We start from the raw sequence: 16,560 nt of genomic DNA, 5'->3' as shown, positions 1-16,560 counted from the left end.
CTATCAAGTGACTGTGTGAAAGTGCATGAAATTGCAGATGAAAGCTATGAAGTGCATGTACAGTGTTCACCTTTCATCAATTTGCCTCTGTCCTACTCTGCAGCTCAAAAACGTCACCTAATTTGTCTTTCAAATGTACCTGTAAACAATCCACTGCACTCATGACAGTAGGATTGTCTACTGGTGCCAGTGTCAAACTATAGCAGAACTGTAATTTAATGCTGCTCTTGCAGAACATATTTATATATGTTCAAAGCAGCAACAATTGGATTCAAAGATATTACAAAACAACAGTATCCAGTTGAAATGGGATGAGACTTCAGAATTGACCTGCAAATGACCATCACACAAGGTGCCATCAGGCAATAAATACTTTGAGGTGTGGAAACAAGTACTACTATCATTGAACCAGCCCTAGTGGTCCTAGTGTACAAAGAAATACGCACTCTGGCCATGGAACTTGTTATAATGGAAGATATAATGTCCACAATAAAATTGTTATATGAAACAAATAGATTATTTATTCAGCTTAGCAGAGATAAGTTGGTGTTCCCCTCCAGGCTAGCAGGCAACTGCCGATTCAAACCAAGACACAGAACACGCTTACAATGAAAGATCTATAAAGAACACCACCCTTAAAGGGAAAGAACAACATAAACTTAATTGAGAATACAACAGAACTCAGAGAAGCAAGACAATCACCTTATTTTGACTCCTCTCAGCATCAATGAACTGCCCGCACAACCTGAAACTGCAGGTTGTTGACCCACAGTTTACATAGCAGGCTTAAGACAGCATTTCACCTCCAATACTCGACACTTGATGATTTTCCAAGGCCAGGCATGATAAGCTCAGAGCTGGTGTTCGAAGAGTTGGGAGGCATCCTCACCGTGGCATGCAAAAAAGTGGAGCAGTTTTAATACAAAAAACACCTGTGTGCGACTGCATTCCATCTGGAACTTAAGTGGGGCTGGGTGAGTAACCTCGCACACTCCACCACAGTAAATCTATGGCAGCAGCCACATTTCGAAAAGGTTTCACAATATCAGTTAGACTCTCCTGACAACCTACAAGGCAGGCATGTCAAACTATAGCTCAGCAGGTCAAGGACCGGACAATGGGTTAAGTGATTAAGAATGTGCGCTGTATTTCTGTTGGACAATCGACACAGTATTTCTGCATGGACATACAAAGGACAAATCAGAATCTGACGCAGATGAGGAAGGTGGCGCCATAGAGACTTGCAAACTTCCTTTACCGCCACCCTCACACTATAAAGACAGGTCTGCCACACCAACCTCCAGGCGGACTGTGGGATCCCAGAAGCGAAGGCTTCATTTTAGAATGTGCACATTTGGAAATGGACACAGCACTTCAGACGCTGCTCAGCCAAAATACTGGTTTGTCCAGTAGATGTAATAGAATAGCTAAATGGCACGACTTGGGTGGGCTTTTGACTAGGTTATGTGAAACAGCAGCATCCTGATTCATACCTTTGGTTGGAATTTAGGAAGGAATAATTTTTTTTTATTTTTTTTTTTAAACGAACTACACGCCTGTTATACAAATTTTTAATTCAATTTTTGTGGAGGTTAGCTAATCTGTATTTGCCTCTGAGAAGATTTGGTTTGTTAGCCGAGGTGTCCCTCATTTGCGCAAAAAACACTCACTCAACCTGCCCATTATCAGAGTTCAGCGGCATATTTTGTTATCCATCCTCTATCCAGTAACTTTATGAAACTGTGAAACGGAGTCAGCATATCAAACCAATTACAACGTAAGTTAAGAGTATTTTCATAGCATTTTAATAATATAGAATTGAAAAATATCCTCTTACTCAGCCTACCACCAATGTGAGTATATTATGACCAATAATGGAAATATTTCAAGGACCATGCTGGACACCATTTACCTATCTGAATCACATATCAATACATAAAAAATAAATAAGAGTGGCAAAATCCAGTCCGAGGGATTCAGGCAGCAAGTACTTGAGCCTTAAACGTAATGTTGGCCTCACAAACAATGCAAAGATTGGCATGTTTATGTAGATTTTATTTGTTTTGCGTCTTTCGGAGGAATTATTTTGACATCAAAAGGGATAAAGAATTCCAGGAGCGATTTGGTATCTTTCAGTTCCAGGCTGTACTCCTCTGCTATCTTCTCAGCAGTCCATGTCTCAGGCTGACGCTTATGACTACTGAGGACTGTGAGGGCTTCTATTATGGATATCTTTCCTTTTGGAATGTTCTCAATAGCTAGAATGGAAAAGTGGTCGTGCTTGAAGGTCTGCTTTGGAAGTCTGCGCTCCTCCTGTTGATTACTGATGACATCTTTTCTTGCCTAGAGTGAGATTAAGATAATTAACAGAGGTCAACATTCAAAGCAAAAGATACAGTTAAAACAGTCAATCAAATTCCACCCGCTTTGCATGTGCTGAAATAAGTAAGTTAAATAAATGGAACATGTTAAAGACCAGCTTGATTCAGAAGCTACACTAGAGCCAGAAAGGCCCACATGAAAATTGTGAACAACTGAAGTTATACAAGAACAAAATATTCATCAGTACTCCAACTGATGTTGAGTACACTGAATCATGGAGGCTATTCTGCACAAATACTACAAGACGCTCCACTGAAAACAGCTTTTTAACTTTAATCTTCAACAGCTATAGTGAATATCTAATCATCAACTTTCAGGTTTCCATAAAACGTGCTTGCTAAAATATTTATTCAAACCCATTGAATACTGTAGCTGACTTACCGTGTGTATATCGGGTGTGTGTATGTGCTATGAGCATTTAGCACATATAAGGTAGTAAGACTGTTTTGCAGGAGTCAGATCATGGGAGCGAGTGGGATACATTTTGAATGCCCTTGATTTAGCATGGTACAAGATGGAGAGTGAAGACAGCTTCAGCAGACAATTAAAGTGAATAACCATAACACCACTGAGAAAATGGGGTCCAAGGGATATTTTAAGACCTGCCCAAGTTTGTATCCCCAAACATCTAATCACAACACTATAGAAAACCGGGGGTCTAATGCAACAGCCAAAACAATGGAGGCCTCCCCCCTGACTCAGGTCTTTGCTGTGGGGCAACGACAGACAGAGCGGGCCTCCATCTTCCTGAGCTGGGTCCAGGAGAGGTGAGGTCTAGTCCCCGGTCAATCTGGATGGGAGACACACCATTTGACACGGAAGAATATGAATACAGACTAATATGTCCATCCATATCCTTTTCATTCTTTTTATATTTACACTAGCGGTAGCAATTTAGTAGAACAGAGGCCCTGAAGAAAGCCGTGGGACCCCTTTCCCTACTGGCTGAAACATGTTGGCCCCTCATGGCGGTTAATTATTTGTTTGATACTGCCTTACTGCACTGTTCTTGATTTTAATTAGGGGAAGAGACAATAAATCAAATGTAGACGCCACTTTCTTTGTCCCTTCACTCTATTTTATTCACTATCTTTTTCCTTTTTGCACTGCACTGGTTCCCATACGACTTCATTTCTCTCATGGTCAGCACAGTGATTGTGGGCTTGACCCATTGAATATTTACAGATTGGGTGCGGAAATGGTCTCAATGATCAAGAGACAGACCACCCCATGACTTTGGATGACCAAATGAGATTATTGATCATCGCATTACATTTGATGGGAATCCATTAATCACATAGATATTTCTTTTGAGTCTCACCAACAATCACTTGCGGTTCTGATTTTTGTTCACTTGTATGTTTTTCTCTACAGGCTTTTCAGGAATTTTGTATCCTTGATTCATTTGTTAACAGTCAGGCCCTTTCCAATTAAAGTGAATTGCCTGCATTCCAGTAACTGCAGGTTGGAGACCAAGAGAATGGAGAAAGGCCAACCTTTTGAAATTCCATGAGAAAGTCAGAAGCAAAAGGCTGCAGATTCGTTGTTTCTGAGAAGCACTGCCATTTGTAGATGATAGTGAGGCTAGGTGGGACTTTGGTTTATCATGTTTAAGGTGAGAAAGTTTCTAGGCAGGGCCTGCCATTGGTGTGCCTAAGATTATTGTTTCAGAAAGGTGTGGCAGGCAGATGCAGAGAACTTACATGTCTCTGTGCCTATATTTTGGATTATCATGCTTGGAGCAGTCCGATTGCTACCTGCTTTGAAAACCAACACTTTCTGCAAAGGCTGTGAATGAAAAGCAGCCTGTAAATCAAAGTCCAATCAGTTCTGAAGTTTAAGTTAGTGGTCCAAGATCACCTTTCTAGAAAGTGTGTATTGAAGTGGGATCCAAACCACCCTACCGGTTGCAAGTCCTTCATGATTAAGGAAGGGAGAGCTTCCCAGAGCATTCAGAGGACTGATATGTGACCACAGCTGGGGCATCACAGCCTGCCTCCCAGACGTGAAAGGACATCCCCTGAAGTCTGCAACTTGTTTTAGAAGTAGACGGTCTGTCTAAGTGCCTTGAAGCCGCCTGCCTGCTCAGGAAGGGAAGGAGAGTGCCTGGAACAGCAGAAGAACGGACTGTCCAGGAAGAAAAGTCAAGGATATTTCCAGGATGAGGGGAATCCAAACGTAGCTAATTGCTGAGACACAACAAAGCGGATCGTGGCATGAAATCTGAAGGGTCCCCTGGTCTTCCTGTGGCAGCTGCTCACCATAATCTGCATAAAGAAGTATTCAGCAAGTTGTCACTGTGTTCCCTACTGTTCCGCCATCAACCTCGAGAGTCTAGCGCTGCCGCTGGTAGCCAAGGTGCTGACACAAGAGAAGTAGCTGCATCATCCTCCAGGACCATAACTGCGAAGGCAAGCACCCGTCTGCATTGGTCACAGCACCCAAAGACGATGGTCATTCGGACTCGCCCCAAGGTACTCAACTGCTGAGGACAAAAACTTTCCTGTGTAGACAGGAAGGTCACTTTTTAGGTCTCGCTTACGCAGCGCGCATGCGCTGCATAGGAGAGAGACCTTTAGCCATCGGCACAGCTTCTGGGCAAAAACGTGCACGTGTTGCATTGCTTGCAATGACAACGCGGGCACATCTGGCGATTCCCTTATGGTAGCGCCATAAGGTCGCAATTATTGCGCCTTGCTGCACGCTCCCACAAGGGAATCGCGCAGGCCCCCTCCCCCTGCAGCCGCGCGATGCACGCGCTTGTGCTGGTTACTACATTGTCACTTTGTCAAAGGGAGGAATCACTTCCTTTGATCTCATTGAATATGCCAATTAGTTCTCCTAACAACTTCCAAAACTTGAGAGTTCTGCCAACAATTAAAGCCAGCTATACTGGACTCTCAAAATTGTCACATTTACCCAAAACATGATGGGGGGAAGATTTGTTTACCCCCACTGTCTATTTCACCATACATGTCCACGTACTGACTAGTTCGCCAACAATAGCTTACAATGGACAGAACCATCAATGTACGTTTTAGCCTCTGCCTGCCACAGCGCACCTACCAGGAATGTACGTGAAGGTGGCCTCTCTGGCCACAGGTCGAATCTTCTGCCGCAGGTCCTGGTATCTGAAGCTGAAGACTTTACCCTTTAGGGTGGCCGCCAGTAGCTGGTAGCCGCTGCCATTCGTAGGAGAGGCTGCCAGACCGTACACATTGTTCTGGGAGGAGAAGCGACTAAAGCTATCTTCTACGAAAGGACAGTGGTGACCCCAACCCAAGTACATGTTTAGCTGGGGAAGTCACAGGAACCGTGTCGACAATTATCCAAATGTATCGTGCCACTAAGGTTTACGCCGTACCATAATGATTACATGCTTGATGACACTACTAGCACAACCAGGATCTCACAATACGAATTATGACAAAATCGTTGTGATTGGTTCGTAGTTGGAAGTTCCAGTAGTGACGTCCTCCAAGTTTGTACCCTCGACGGCTCATGCCAGGTCTGATGTGATCTCTTTGAACCGAAGACAACTTAGTCCTATTTTCAAGATGGCCGCCATGTTTGAACGTTTGTGGTGTAAGTCTAGTTAAAAGCTTAAACGTTTCAAGGATTTGATTCAAATTCATCGGTCTACATAAAACGGAAAGAAAATATGACGTAACGTCAAGAACTGGCACCCTGGGAAGAGGGGAACTCTGTTGGAGTACCGACTTTGTTTCAACATTCTATGACGGTGGGCAAGTTATTTAATCTCTGCGTGCCTACAAAAAAAGTTAATTTGACTGCGCAATGGAATCTGGTGCTCGTGTAGAGCGCTCCAATGCTTTTTGGTCCAAATCGGGTATCTGAAACAGTATAAAACATGGTGCCTTTGTGCACCGTGTTCCATTTCTGCTTCGGTGCAGTTAAAGTGCACATCTTGTAAAACGAGGGGGTCATCTTAAAATGGGCAATATGTGCATATTATACCACCGTATAAGAATTCAGCTAAAGACCTGAGCCCGTATTAGAGATAGGGCAAAGTGACAAACTGGCCTTGTTTGCACCATGGCATATCTTTAAGCAGGTGCATGGCACAAACAGGGACGGTGCGCCCTATTTCAATTAAGCACTGCCCTCTTGGCATCTGCAAACTCACACCTGACCTAGGAGCAGCACATTTATTGAAATACGCTATCAATATTACAGAAGGAACTGTACAATTGACTGTGGCCTCTAATACCATAGTGACTCGGGAGCTCAAAAAGTGTCACATATACCTTTTGCACACCTGGGGCACAATGTGTAGTATACCAAGGGAGTATTAATTTACACAGTATGCTGCACTGGACAACATGTTACTTGGTTTAGAGCCTGTCACTTCGTGTTAAGCATACTGAAGCAGTTTTTACGTCGAGCCTAGAGCAGCGCGCATGTGCTGGTGCGAGACTTTTAGTAAGGGGCTTCAGAAAGCTCACCAATCTCACCCCACGCTCTTGCATGTGTTTTTTTTTTTTTTTTTTTTTAATCACAGGCTATTTGCGTGCATCTTCCTAAGAAAGACAGCATGCAATTGGGCAAAGGCGGGTGCATGTCCCGCCTTTGCTCCGCCCACGGCCTATTGCTTGCAGTTACCCGCACAGGCCACATCTGTTTTCAATTATAGTGCACAGATGTGTGCGCGATAATGCAAAACAGATGTCTCGCTGTGGCGCGCACCACTTGCGTGCTTGTCATTCTTTCTCCTTTCTGTTTGCTAAACGTTTAGACAGAAGTACCCTACGCTGGCAGCTATTGACTGAAAGGGGTGGTTGGCCTCGAGGAGGGTGGTCTAATAGCTGTAATCGACACCTCAGTCAAAAGCGTGCATGTAATTGTTGCTGTGACTAGTGAGGGGGTCTGGTGCCTTTCCCATCTCCCCCTCCCACGTGCTTGTTCGATCTCCCCTCCCTCCTTCGTCTGCGTTTGCTTATCCACCCATGGCTCGTGCCCGTACTGATTCTCCCTTGCCCGTGTTTGCTCATCCTCCGACCTCACCCTCCCTGAGTTTACTCATGCTGTCTTCCTGCTATTCCTCTTGTGTTTGCTGAGGCCCCACCTCCCTTCCCCTGTGTTCGATGCCTTCCAAGGGATGTGTTTATCTGCCTTGCTTCCTGCAGCTGGCTGTCTCTGACACGCGCCTTTACAGAGGTCATCATCAGCGTCACAGGCATTAAGTCATGGTTGATTTTACCACTCTTTACGCTAATCAGGGAAGAACTTGACACACAACGAAACTGACATAAGGCAGTTTTTGGTTCATCTTGCCTCGCTCTTGCCTTTAAGGCAAGTTGGTTTCAGCTCGAGAACAATTGCTTGTTCTTGAAGAGTATAACTCCCTTTTTGGCTCTCTCCTCTCGCAAAGCGAAACATTTGTTTCTCAAGGCCGTTCAGTCGAAGGGGCAGTGTGTAATAAGCCCGCTCCAGATAGGAGACTCCCCCAGGGTTGAGAAGGCAGAGGCCACTGAACAACAAGCATTGGCATAGCCAAAGGTCTCGCTTTTAGTACATTAAAAGTGTTTATCCATGCAACAGTTGATGTTGCACCAAGGATATTGTGCTGCAGAATTAAATACTTCTAAGGTCCCAAAGGCGAGACCTAAAGGCTATACCAATGCTTTTTTCTTTTTTTTTTTTTAAATAAACTTTCTTCAATAGGTGGAGAGCGGGAAGAAAAATCGATGTAGATTTATTGGTATATGTTGGTAATTTGGAACTAAAATGACCCACATTTAGGTTGTTGTGATTTAGATTTATGGTATTTACTTATGCTGAAGTAATCGGAGATACCATGGTGTGATGGGCACAATAAATCACGGCCCTCTGGAGTGTTCTGCGTGTGTCCAGCAGTCATATCGGTTTACATTGCAGGGAGCTGCCCTTTTGTCGTTCATTACACAGCAGTTGCTTTGCTGGCCCCCTGCTCTGTAATCATGCGGGCGTCACGCAGCGTGGTCTGGCCTTCTTAAAATGAAGGACTTCAGGCGGAATAAAGTGAAGGCTGTAAAGCGAGTTACAGGTCTCCCAGCTTGTCTGAGATTGAACAATGGCGCAGGAGATCAAGAGGGGGTAAATATACAGCTCGAATACAGGCGACAACGCATGCACTTTTAATATGGCACAGGAGAACTTCAAACACAAACAAATTACTACAACGTTGGTATGCCGTTCAGAAAGGAGAAAGCAACCGGGATAGGGTGGCTTTGATTTCAGAATTTTGAGGCAGAGAAAATTAAACCCGCTGCACATGATCATGGCATCCAATCTGCCTTCTAGAGCAGATTCATCTGTTAAGCTAGAGAACCTCACATAGCCAAAAACACACCCTCCAAATAGCCATCAAGAGGCCAGAACATATTTCCCAACAAACATCAAATAAACAATAACAAACACTTGCAGACCCCAATGGGAAGCATCCTTTAGGACGAAGCCGGAAGCACGCTGTGCCTTCGAGAGTCAGCAACAGAATGAATGCAACTTTAGCATGTAATCATTCTGCATGCAAGTTGTTACCACAACTTGCTTTAGGGGGGCGCAATGCTGCAGTGGTGTTGGAATTAAAGTCCAACACCTTCCCTACTGTTGCAAAGACTGGAGTTGGAATATTCAATTAAACTATTCCAATATCCAGCACCCCCCTAAGGCAAGTCATTAAAATTACTTGCGTGCAGAACAACTGCGTGCTCAAGATGCATTTATTCAAATGACGGAATTCCTAAGGCATGCGGAATTCTGTCATACATTCGACCCAATATATCCACATACATCTAGTAGGAAAACATCCCAGCCATCAAAGGGCCTTCATATTGCCTTCATATTACCAAACAGGCCTCCATAAAACCCTTATAGATGCTCGCCTCAACACACCCTTATCCAGCACCGAATTGAAGTGTACCTACCCCCAACAAGACCTTAATTGAGATATACAGAGGTATACATATATTTAACATCAAGTAAACAAGCTATATTACATTGCATACAATGTAGTGCAGAATCTGGTTTTATAGGGTCATTGGAGTCAGGATCTTCAGGGTTTGGTCTTGAGGATTCCCTCACAGAACAGGGTGTTTCTTAGTTGTAACGTGTCGGAAGCAGTATGAATAATATGTATGTTTTATTGTTGGTAATTTGATGTGTTTTAGGTGTGCTGCTTGTGTTTAAGGTCTACCCAAGATGCTTTTGTTTTATCTTGATTATTTGATTTGCGCATTGCCCGGCGGGCTTACATGTAAGTGTATTAAGCGAGGTACTGGGGGTGGTGGCAGGTCCAGGTATACATCCAATGAAATATCTGGATTGTTTTGGTTGTGTGAGTTCTCTATAGATGTGTTTTGTTGTAAGTTAGTATGGGGTGAGTCACTATATTGCTGTCCACGGGGCCTTGCACAACCCTCAACAAGCCTCCACATAGCTTCCAACAGACCCTCACGTGGCCCTAATTTAGATCTTGGCGGATGGGATACTCCATCACAAATGTGATGGATATCCCATCCGCCGTATTACAAGTGCCATAGGATATAATGCACTTGCAATACGGCGGACGGGATATCCATCACATTGGTAACAGAGTATCCCACCCGCCAAGTTCTAAATCAGGCCCAGAGTCCTAAACAAACTGTCCTAGATATGAGTAACCTTTAGCATACCTTCACATTGATCTCCAACAGGCCTTCCAGTCTCCCTACCATTCCATCATGTCATCCTAGCACACCAACCCCCATCAAACCCCTTCATACAGCTCCATAAAACCAACCCTCATCTTCTTGACAATGGAACCTCACAGAACCTCAAAATAGCACCTACCCTAGCTTTGAGACTGGCATCTCACATGGTTACCAAAAAAACACTCTCAAATCCCGCTAAAGAAACTCCCACATAAATATCAGTGCTTAATTTGTGGCAATGGTTGCATGCGATTAGAGAGCAACAATTAAGTTTGTGAACTGGACTAATTTTTCATCTTCAGACTTTGACCGAGAGAAAGGAAAAAACAGAAAATGGAGAAAACGGGGTGGAAAAGATAGGAAAGCAGTGATTATGGAAGCAAGAAGGCATGAAAAATAATCTGCAAGAGTGAGATCCAGAGGCCAGAAGTGTAGGGGGTGGGGGCAGAAAGAGTTGTGAAGTGGGATCAAGACTAGGCACAACTGGTATTCAGCAACTCTGGTATTTGGCAGCGCTGGGGCAGTCTTCGAAGGTAAACGATGGGTCCCTGTGCTTACTTTTTACATTTTACACCAATGTTAACACTCCATCAAACAGTCCACCATTATTTGTATGTCCTCACCCTGTTTCTAAGTGTTACAGAATGCCTGGGCAGTGCATAAATATGTTTTCTACTTATATTAACATATAGAGTGTAACACTGAAAGAGAGCAATAGTGCAGTCCCTGGCCATCCTAAACGTGCTGTCACTTTCATCGTGCCCACACCACACACACTTTACAGTGTATGCATCCTTCCCAGGCCTAGGTTCATCCAAGGCGTCAGCAAACTCACCCCAGCACCCTTACAACAAGTTTGCAAACTCTTATCCCAGAAACACGTCCCTATTCAGCCACTGATGCAACTGAAAGTACACGGCTAACTCGGTCCATTCCACAGAATACCACAGGAAAATGAACGTCAAATTAAGACTATCATCGCATTTTTAGCAACATCACAAACCGGAGACCTGCACATCCATCAAAGGTGGGTTGCACGACAGTGCAGAAAATAACTACAAAATGCCCAGTAGAACGTTCTATCCCTCCAGTTGCTACAGAAGCAGGTGTCTCCAGAAAGAGGGGGGTGTGACGCGTTCGGATATGCAAAACACTGGCGTGCGAATGGTCATTTTTTTTCATGTAGTGCACCTGTAGTGTAGTTCCTATTATCCCAATAGGCTCTGCGCATTGGAATAATACCTCCAATAGTATAGACCTAGACCAGACGTTAACTAGGTCTTCTACTGTCGATATTAGACTTAAAGTTTTGGGTTTGCCAGCTAGCTCAGAGTTCACTAGAAACTTTCTCAAATAGGCAAGGAGGAGTTGAACCTCCCTGGATAGACAAGAAGGGATTTAGTTTCTGACAACCATAGAACATGACAACTTTGCTCTCCCCTAATCAAGAGTGTATCTCTAGAGTCGTGTGAAAACAAAAGACAACTTATTTTACTCAGTCAGTACGTGCATTCTTAGTTTCACCAGATTGTAGAGAAAAGGAAGAGACGGGCGTGTTCAATAAAAGATGTTATTTATTGATCAGTCTCTTTTCTCGTACAAGAGAAATGGATCGATATTATCGCAATACTTATGGTTAAGTAAAGTGCATACAATAAAAGCAGAATTATAAAATAATACTGTAAAAACATTGATATGGTTTCTAAGCCATACGTTATTTAAAATGGACAGAATATATACATACACATATACATTTAACTAATAGTACTCAACTGGTGCTTCTAACTACGCCTACCCCAGTGTACCTGACCTAAGCCTAATACGTGGGCGGGGATAGAAAGTAGCAGTTTAAGTTAAGTTTGTTTTGCCAAGTGACTGACTCAAGAATTCTCTGCAAGGGGTTATTCAGCTCTGTACCTGAGATCTAGGATGGTTGAGGGATAGTATCTCTCGTCTGAGGTCTCGATATTCCAAGCTGCCTGCGAGGGCTGCTCGGAAGCGCCGGAGCTGGATTTCTCGGCAGGAGAAAGCAGCGTCTCGTTCTCAGTGCGTCAGGAAGGCGGGGCAGCGCGTGTGGGCTTCGCTCTCTGCTGGGCTTCGGCAAGTCTCGCTGCTCCGATCTCGTCACCACCGCGTGTGTTTGCTTAAGGCAAGATCGGTAATATTTATACCTGTAAGGTGCCGAGATTGACGTAAGGATGGACATAGATACATCAATAAGGATGTCATACGAGCTGGTCGTTAGCACATTCTTTTACTGAAGTTCTCGGTGAAATCAAAACAATGGCCGCAGGGTTTTTCCCAGGTTGTCATAGGTTTGATTTGTTTTGAGAACTCCGTATGCCTTATCAGGGGCTGGAGGAATATTGCTTTTGCCTAATTAGATGGCAAGCGTTATGACCTAATCAGATAACGCGCTCCTGTGCCGTGGTCTGGCGTAATCAGATAACGGTTTCTGCATCATGGGATGGCTGCTAGTTAACTTGTTAACCAGAATAGGGTCAGGAATAGGGGGATCTATACAGAACCTATAGGAATACATCACACCCACTCCACGCTAACTATGGCCATGTTTACGAATCTAGGCATAGTAAAACATACTGTAGAGTATCGTGTATACCTTACCACCCCAAAATACATATAATGCATTTCGAAATTATGTAATGTACGGGAAAATAAAATAGCCATATGTACTATATGCACTTAAGCAGTAGACTAATGCTAAATTAATCACGCATGTATACATTATTAGTAATCGAATATGAGAATTACACATGAAATGGCTCTTAATACAGAAGAAAAGTTCGAGACCACTTCATCACAGTTCAAGAAGAAAAATATTTTATGAACATACCAGCGGGCAGCTAATGTCTATGAAGGTTCTAAAAACAGAAATTAGTTCTCTAAGAATAGTTCCTACTTTAAGCAGAAGAAAAGTGTCCCGTAAAATTTAAAAAAAAATATTTTGGGGCTGCTAAAAAGATTGTTGTCCGTGGACTGGAGGAAAAGTTGATCTTGCTACTTTATTATTAAAGTTGAAGGCCAAATTCAAGGTGTCGGGAACGCCGTGTGCTAGCTTGTTCAAGAGTCATTATTTCTGCTCTGGTGAGAACATCATATCATTGAGACTGCTGAAAAAGCTGTCAACAGCTTCCTGTGAGAGTTCCACTAACTCGGAAAAGGATGTAACCATGCATTCATGTGCATGATTGTCTCCATTGACATTTTGAGTAGTATTGCTGACAGAAGGTTGTACCTGATCGATGCTGCTTTCATCTTGATCTTCACTACCCCTTAATCGTAGTGGTGAAGTTTCCACGAATGCCGTCATCAGGATTGGCAGCCGTTGAGGGCAGCACAATGCATGAGCCTTTACCGGACCCAACAATGTTTCTGCATCCATTGGCGCATCCGATTGTAGCGTCAGACAGGTGTCCAACACGCATTCTTCTCCGCACAGCATGCACCTTAATACAGGTAAAACACATCTTTGCCATATCGGCCGAAATGAAAGAAACCAAGTCGTGTTCAGGTCTCTAAGCCGGGTTAGTCCCAGGATTTTTGATATCCGGTCCCGGTATCCAATGGCTCGGATTGTTTCTTCCCTTGTCGCGGGTGTTTTGTCTGTGACATGGTTTGCCATAACGAAATATAAGGACTAAGAATAGGATTCCTGCAATTAGTCCCAAAATGAGGGGAACTCCTCCAAAAATCGAATGGACGAAGTCTGGAAAAATACCCAGTATGGCTTTGAATGGTGTTAATGCCATCGAAAATACTGTCTTAAATACATTTGAGACTCCACTGGTATCAGAAATATTTAAGATTTCGTTCAGGATTTCTGCGAAATGTATGGGGGAATTAGTTGATAGCAATGAGTGAATCTCTGCAGTCGTCCTTGCGACTAGGAGATCATACGTTTCTTTTGATGACGTGAGCCTGGTCGGCGTCTGAAGAAGCACTGTTTTCATTCTGCTTAAAGTATCAACTCGAATAGAAGTAATTTTCAAGTTAGGCCATGCCCTTGCCTCCCTGTCTGGAAAGGAGCTGGGGAACAATAAGCGTCCACAGCACATGACCTTCGCAGTCGTACTAACGAGATAAGGAACCCCGGGCAGTAGACTACAACATCTGCGATCCACAATTAGAATGTTACTCCCGTTATAGAGTCTTTTAAAGAATGGTTCTATCTCTGTTGCAGGTGTGCCTAGCTGGTGACATGAAAGGTTATTTGAGTTCCCTTCACAGGCTCCATGCAAACTAATTCCATTACACAGAAGTGTACCGCTTAGTGACCTCGCACAATTATTGCCACTAAGAAACACTTTCTGTCCTTTATTACTGACACATGCATGTGAATAGGGCAAGTTCCATGTTGTCTTAATGTACCCTTTTCCCAATTTTTCGTACATGCCAGCCTGTATATATTTTTGGCAGTATTGAAACCTGAAAGTAGATATCGGAATATTAATTATCCCATGTATTATCCATTCAATGACAGGTCGTTCTGACATTGTCAATGGTAATCTCTCGAGTTTCTCAATGCTCAGGATTGTATAATCAGCACCCTTTTGTGCCATACTGATTTGTTTATCAGTAAGGTTAAAGATATTGAATAGTGACGTTGTGTTGATTAAACGCCAAGGCACATAGCCTGAACGCAGATTTTGTAACGTCCAGCCAAGCTGTACAATAGAACGCAATTGAGACTGACCGTGTTGTAACAACAGTAAGTCTTGCGATATTATGTCGATTGCTGATGACACAATGCTGTCCAATGAAAAGATTCTGGGGGACAGAGTCATTAACCCATTGTCCACTACAGAAAGCGATTTTTCCAAATTAATACGGTCAATTTCCCGTATACTTTCTGCTGTCTCAGGCTGCTATGAAGCGTTTTTGACGCTGTTTGCGCGGTCCCATAATGAAATCACGCAAGTCAGCACCATCAGTAAGTAAAGTTAGGTGTTGCTTAATCTCTGTCAGTGTGGAAGTTTGTAGCCATTGAAGGCAGAGTTTACCCACACTGTAGGTGGTGATTATCCCTGGGTGTTGTCTTTGGGAATATCTAGGGTCTGGCCTGGTCAATGTGAACCCCTGTGTTTTGTTCAGGAATCTGTCTTGACAGTTATTAGTATCTGTGGGCCAGATCAACCATTGTTTCCAATCAGGATTTGTTCTGTTTTGGTTTAATACAAAGTTTACGTCTATCTCTTCATCTGCAGAGTTATTGCTGTTCATTGTTGGTTTTGGAATAGATGGTTTATTTAAGTCTTTGATTTTGGCTAATCCAAGACAGGTAGTTTGTTGAATAGTTTCATTCAAGAATATAATTTGTTCTGGGATCATGCAGGCTCTAAACAATGATTCTATACCTTGTACTTGCCATTCTTTTGTACCCCAAACACTTTTTACTTCAACATTTTTGTCCCAATAATCAAAACCAAATGTATTCATTTGTTCAAAAAATGAGTCCGAATATATCAATTTCGTGTTTGTAAGCATGGTTTTTGTTCCTGTCCTATTTGACAATTTGAAATAAAATGTTTCAGCATTACTTGTGTTGAACCCTGAAAAGTATGAATATTTGTCATAAAAGGTTCTTGAGCTTCCTTTTGGAGGGGTTGCACAATGTTCCCATTGATTATAATTTAAAACATTTCTAGGTTGTGCTGATTTATGTAAAAAATGGTTACCATAGTGGTTGTAGCAGTACATACTGTCATAATTAGATGAACCCTGCAAATAATCATGTTTGGTAAATTTAGCAGACATCACTAGGTCAGACATCATGTCATTAATACTTTCAAAGTCCCAATCATCAGCAAATGAGTTTGGTTTTACAAAGTCACTCAACGAGATCTTGATTTGGTGTGGATATTTGAGGATTTCAACCGGACCATAAATTTCATAGTCAGTATTGTCCCATGCTACCCCACCCGGTATAGGATTGGCTGTGAAGTTGACTGAAGAAAGTTCTCTTTTCTCGACGTGTGAAGACGTGTGTGGCTTGAGGATCAAGTTGATTTTCTGGCTTGCTGTGTCCATTTTTGCATATTTTCCCTCAATGAAGCGTCCCAAACATAGTATCATGATGAGCCAAAGTATCAGGATAAATACACCAAAGGACACCCAAAATTCAATCCATGGAGAAATCAGATAGGTTTCTTTCAGCTGTTTCAAAAGTTCCTTAGCTTTATCTTTAAAAGTTTTTGTTGATGGCTGTGTCTTTGATTCACTTAGATCTTCAGAAGAATCATCAAAGTTGATGAAGTAGCCGGATGCCGTTCTGTCTATTGTTCCAATTGCTTCAGGATTACTGTTTCTTGCAGCTTCAGCATATTCATTTGTTACTTCATTGTAGGTTGGTGTGTCTCTACTAAATGTTTTTATTTGGGTTTTCACAGGTGTGAGTTCCATTGCATTGTTGCATATTCCTTGTTGTTGTTCTGTAGGCGTTTCGAATGTGATTAGCCTTTTAGTTAGC

The 16,560-nt window shown here is 42.9% G+C and overlaps 1 protein-coding gene across 1 annotated transcript in view; it reads right to left on the bottom strand.

Annotated features, from left to right (window-relative positions):
- Positions 1 to 1,782: 1,782 nt before the first annotated feature.
- NDUFAF4 (NADH:ubiquinone oxidoreductase complex assembly factor 4) overlaps positions 1,783 to 16,560 on the bottom strand; it is an 83,573-nt gene continuing 68,795 nt past the window's right edge. The window contains exon 3 of the mRNA XM_078648226.1: positions 1,783 to 2,343. Within this exon, the coding sequence (XP_078504352.1) occupies positions 2,044 to 2,343 (300 nt within the window). The 3' untranslated portion in view covers positions 1,783 to 2,043. The remainder of the gene's footprint in view (positions 2,344 to 16,560) is intronic.

Source organism: Lissotriton helveticus, chromosome 6 (genome assembly GCF_964261635.1).
Source record: "Lissotriton helveticus chromosome 6, aLisHel1.1, whole genome shotgun sequence".
NCBI classification, from domain to species: Eukaryota; Metazoa; Chordata; class Amphibia; order Caudata; family Salamandridae; genus Lissotriton; species Lissotriton helveticus.
The sequence above is the reverse complement of the archived record's forward strand: the minus strand, read 5'-3'. Positions and strand labels throughout refer to the sequence as shown.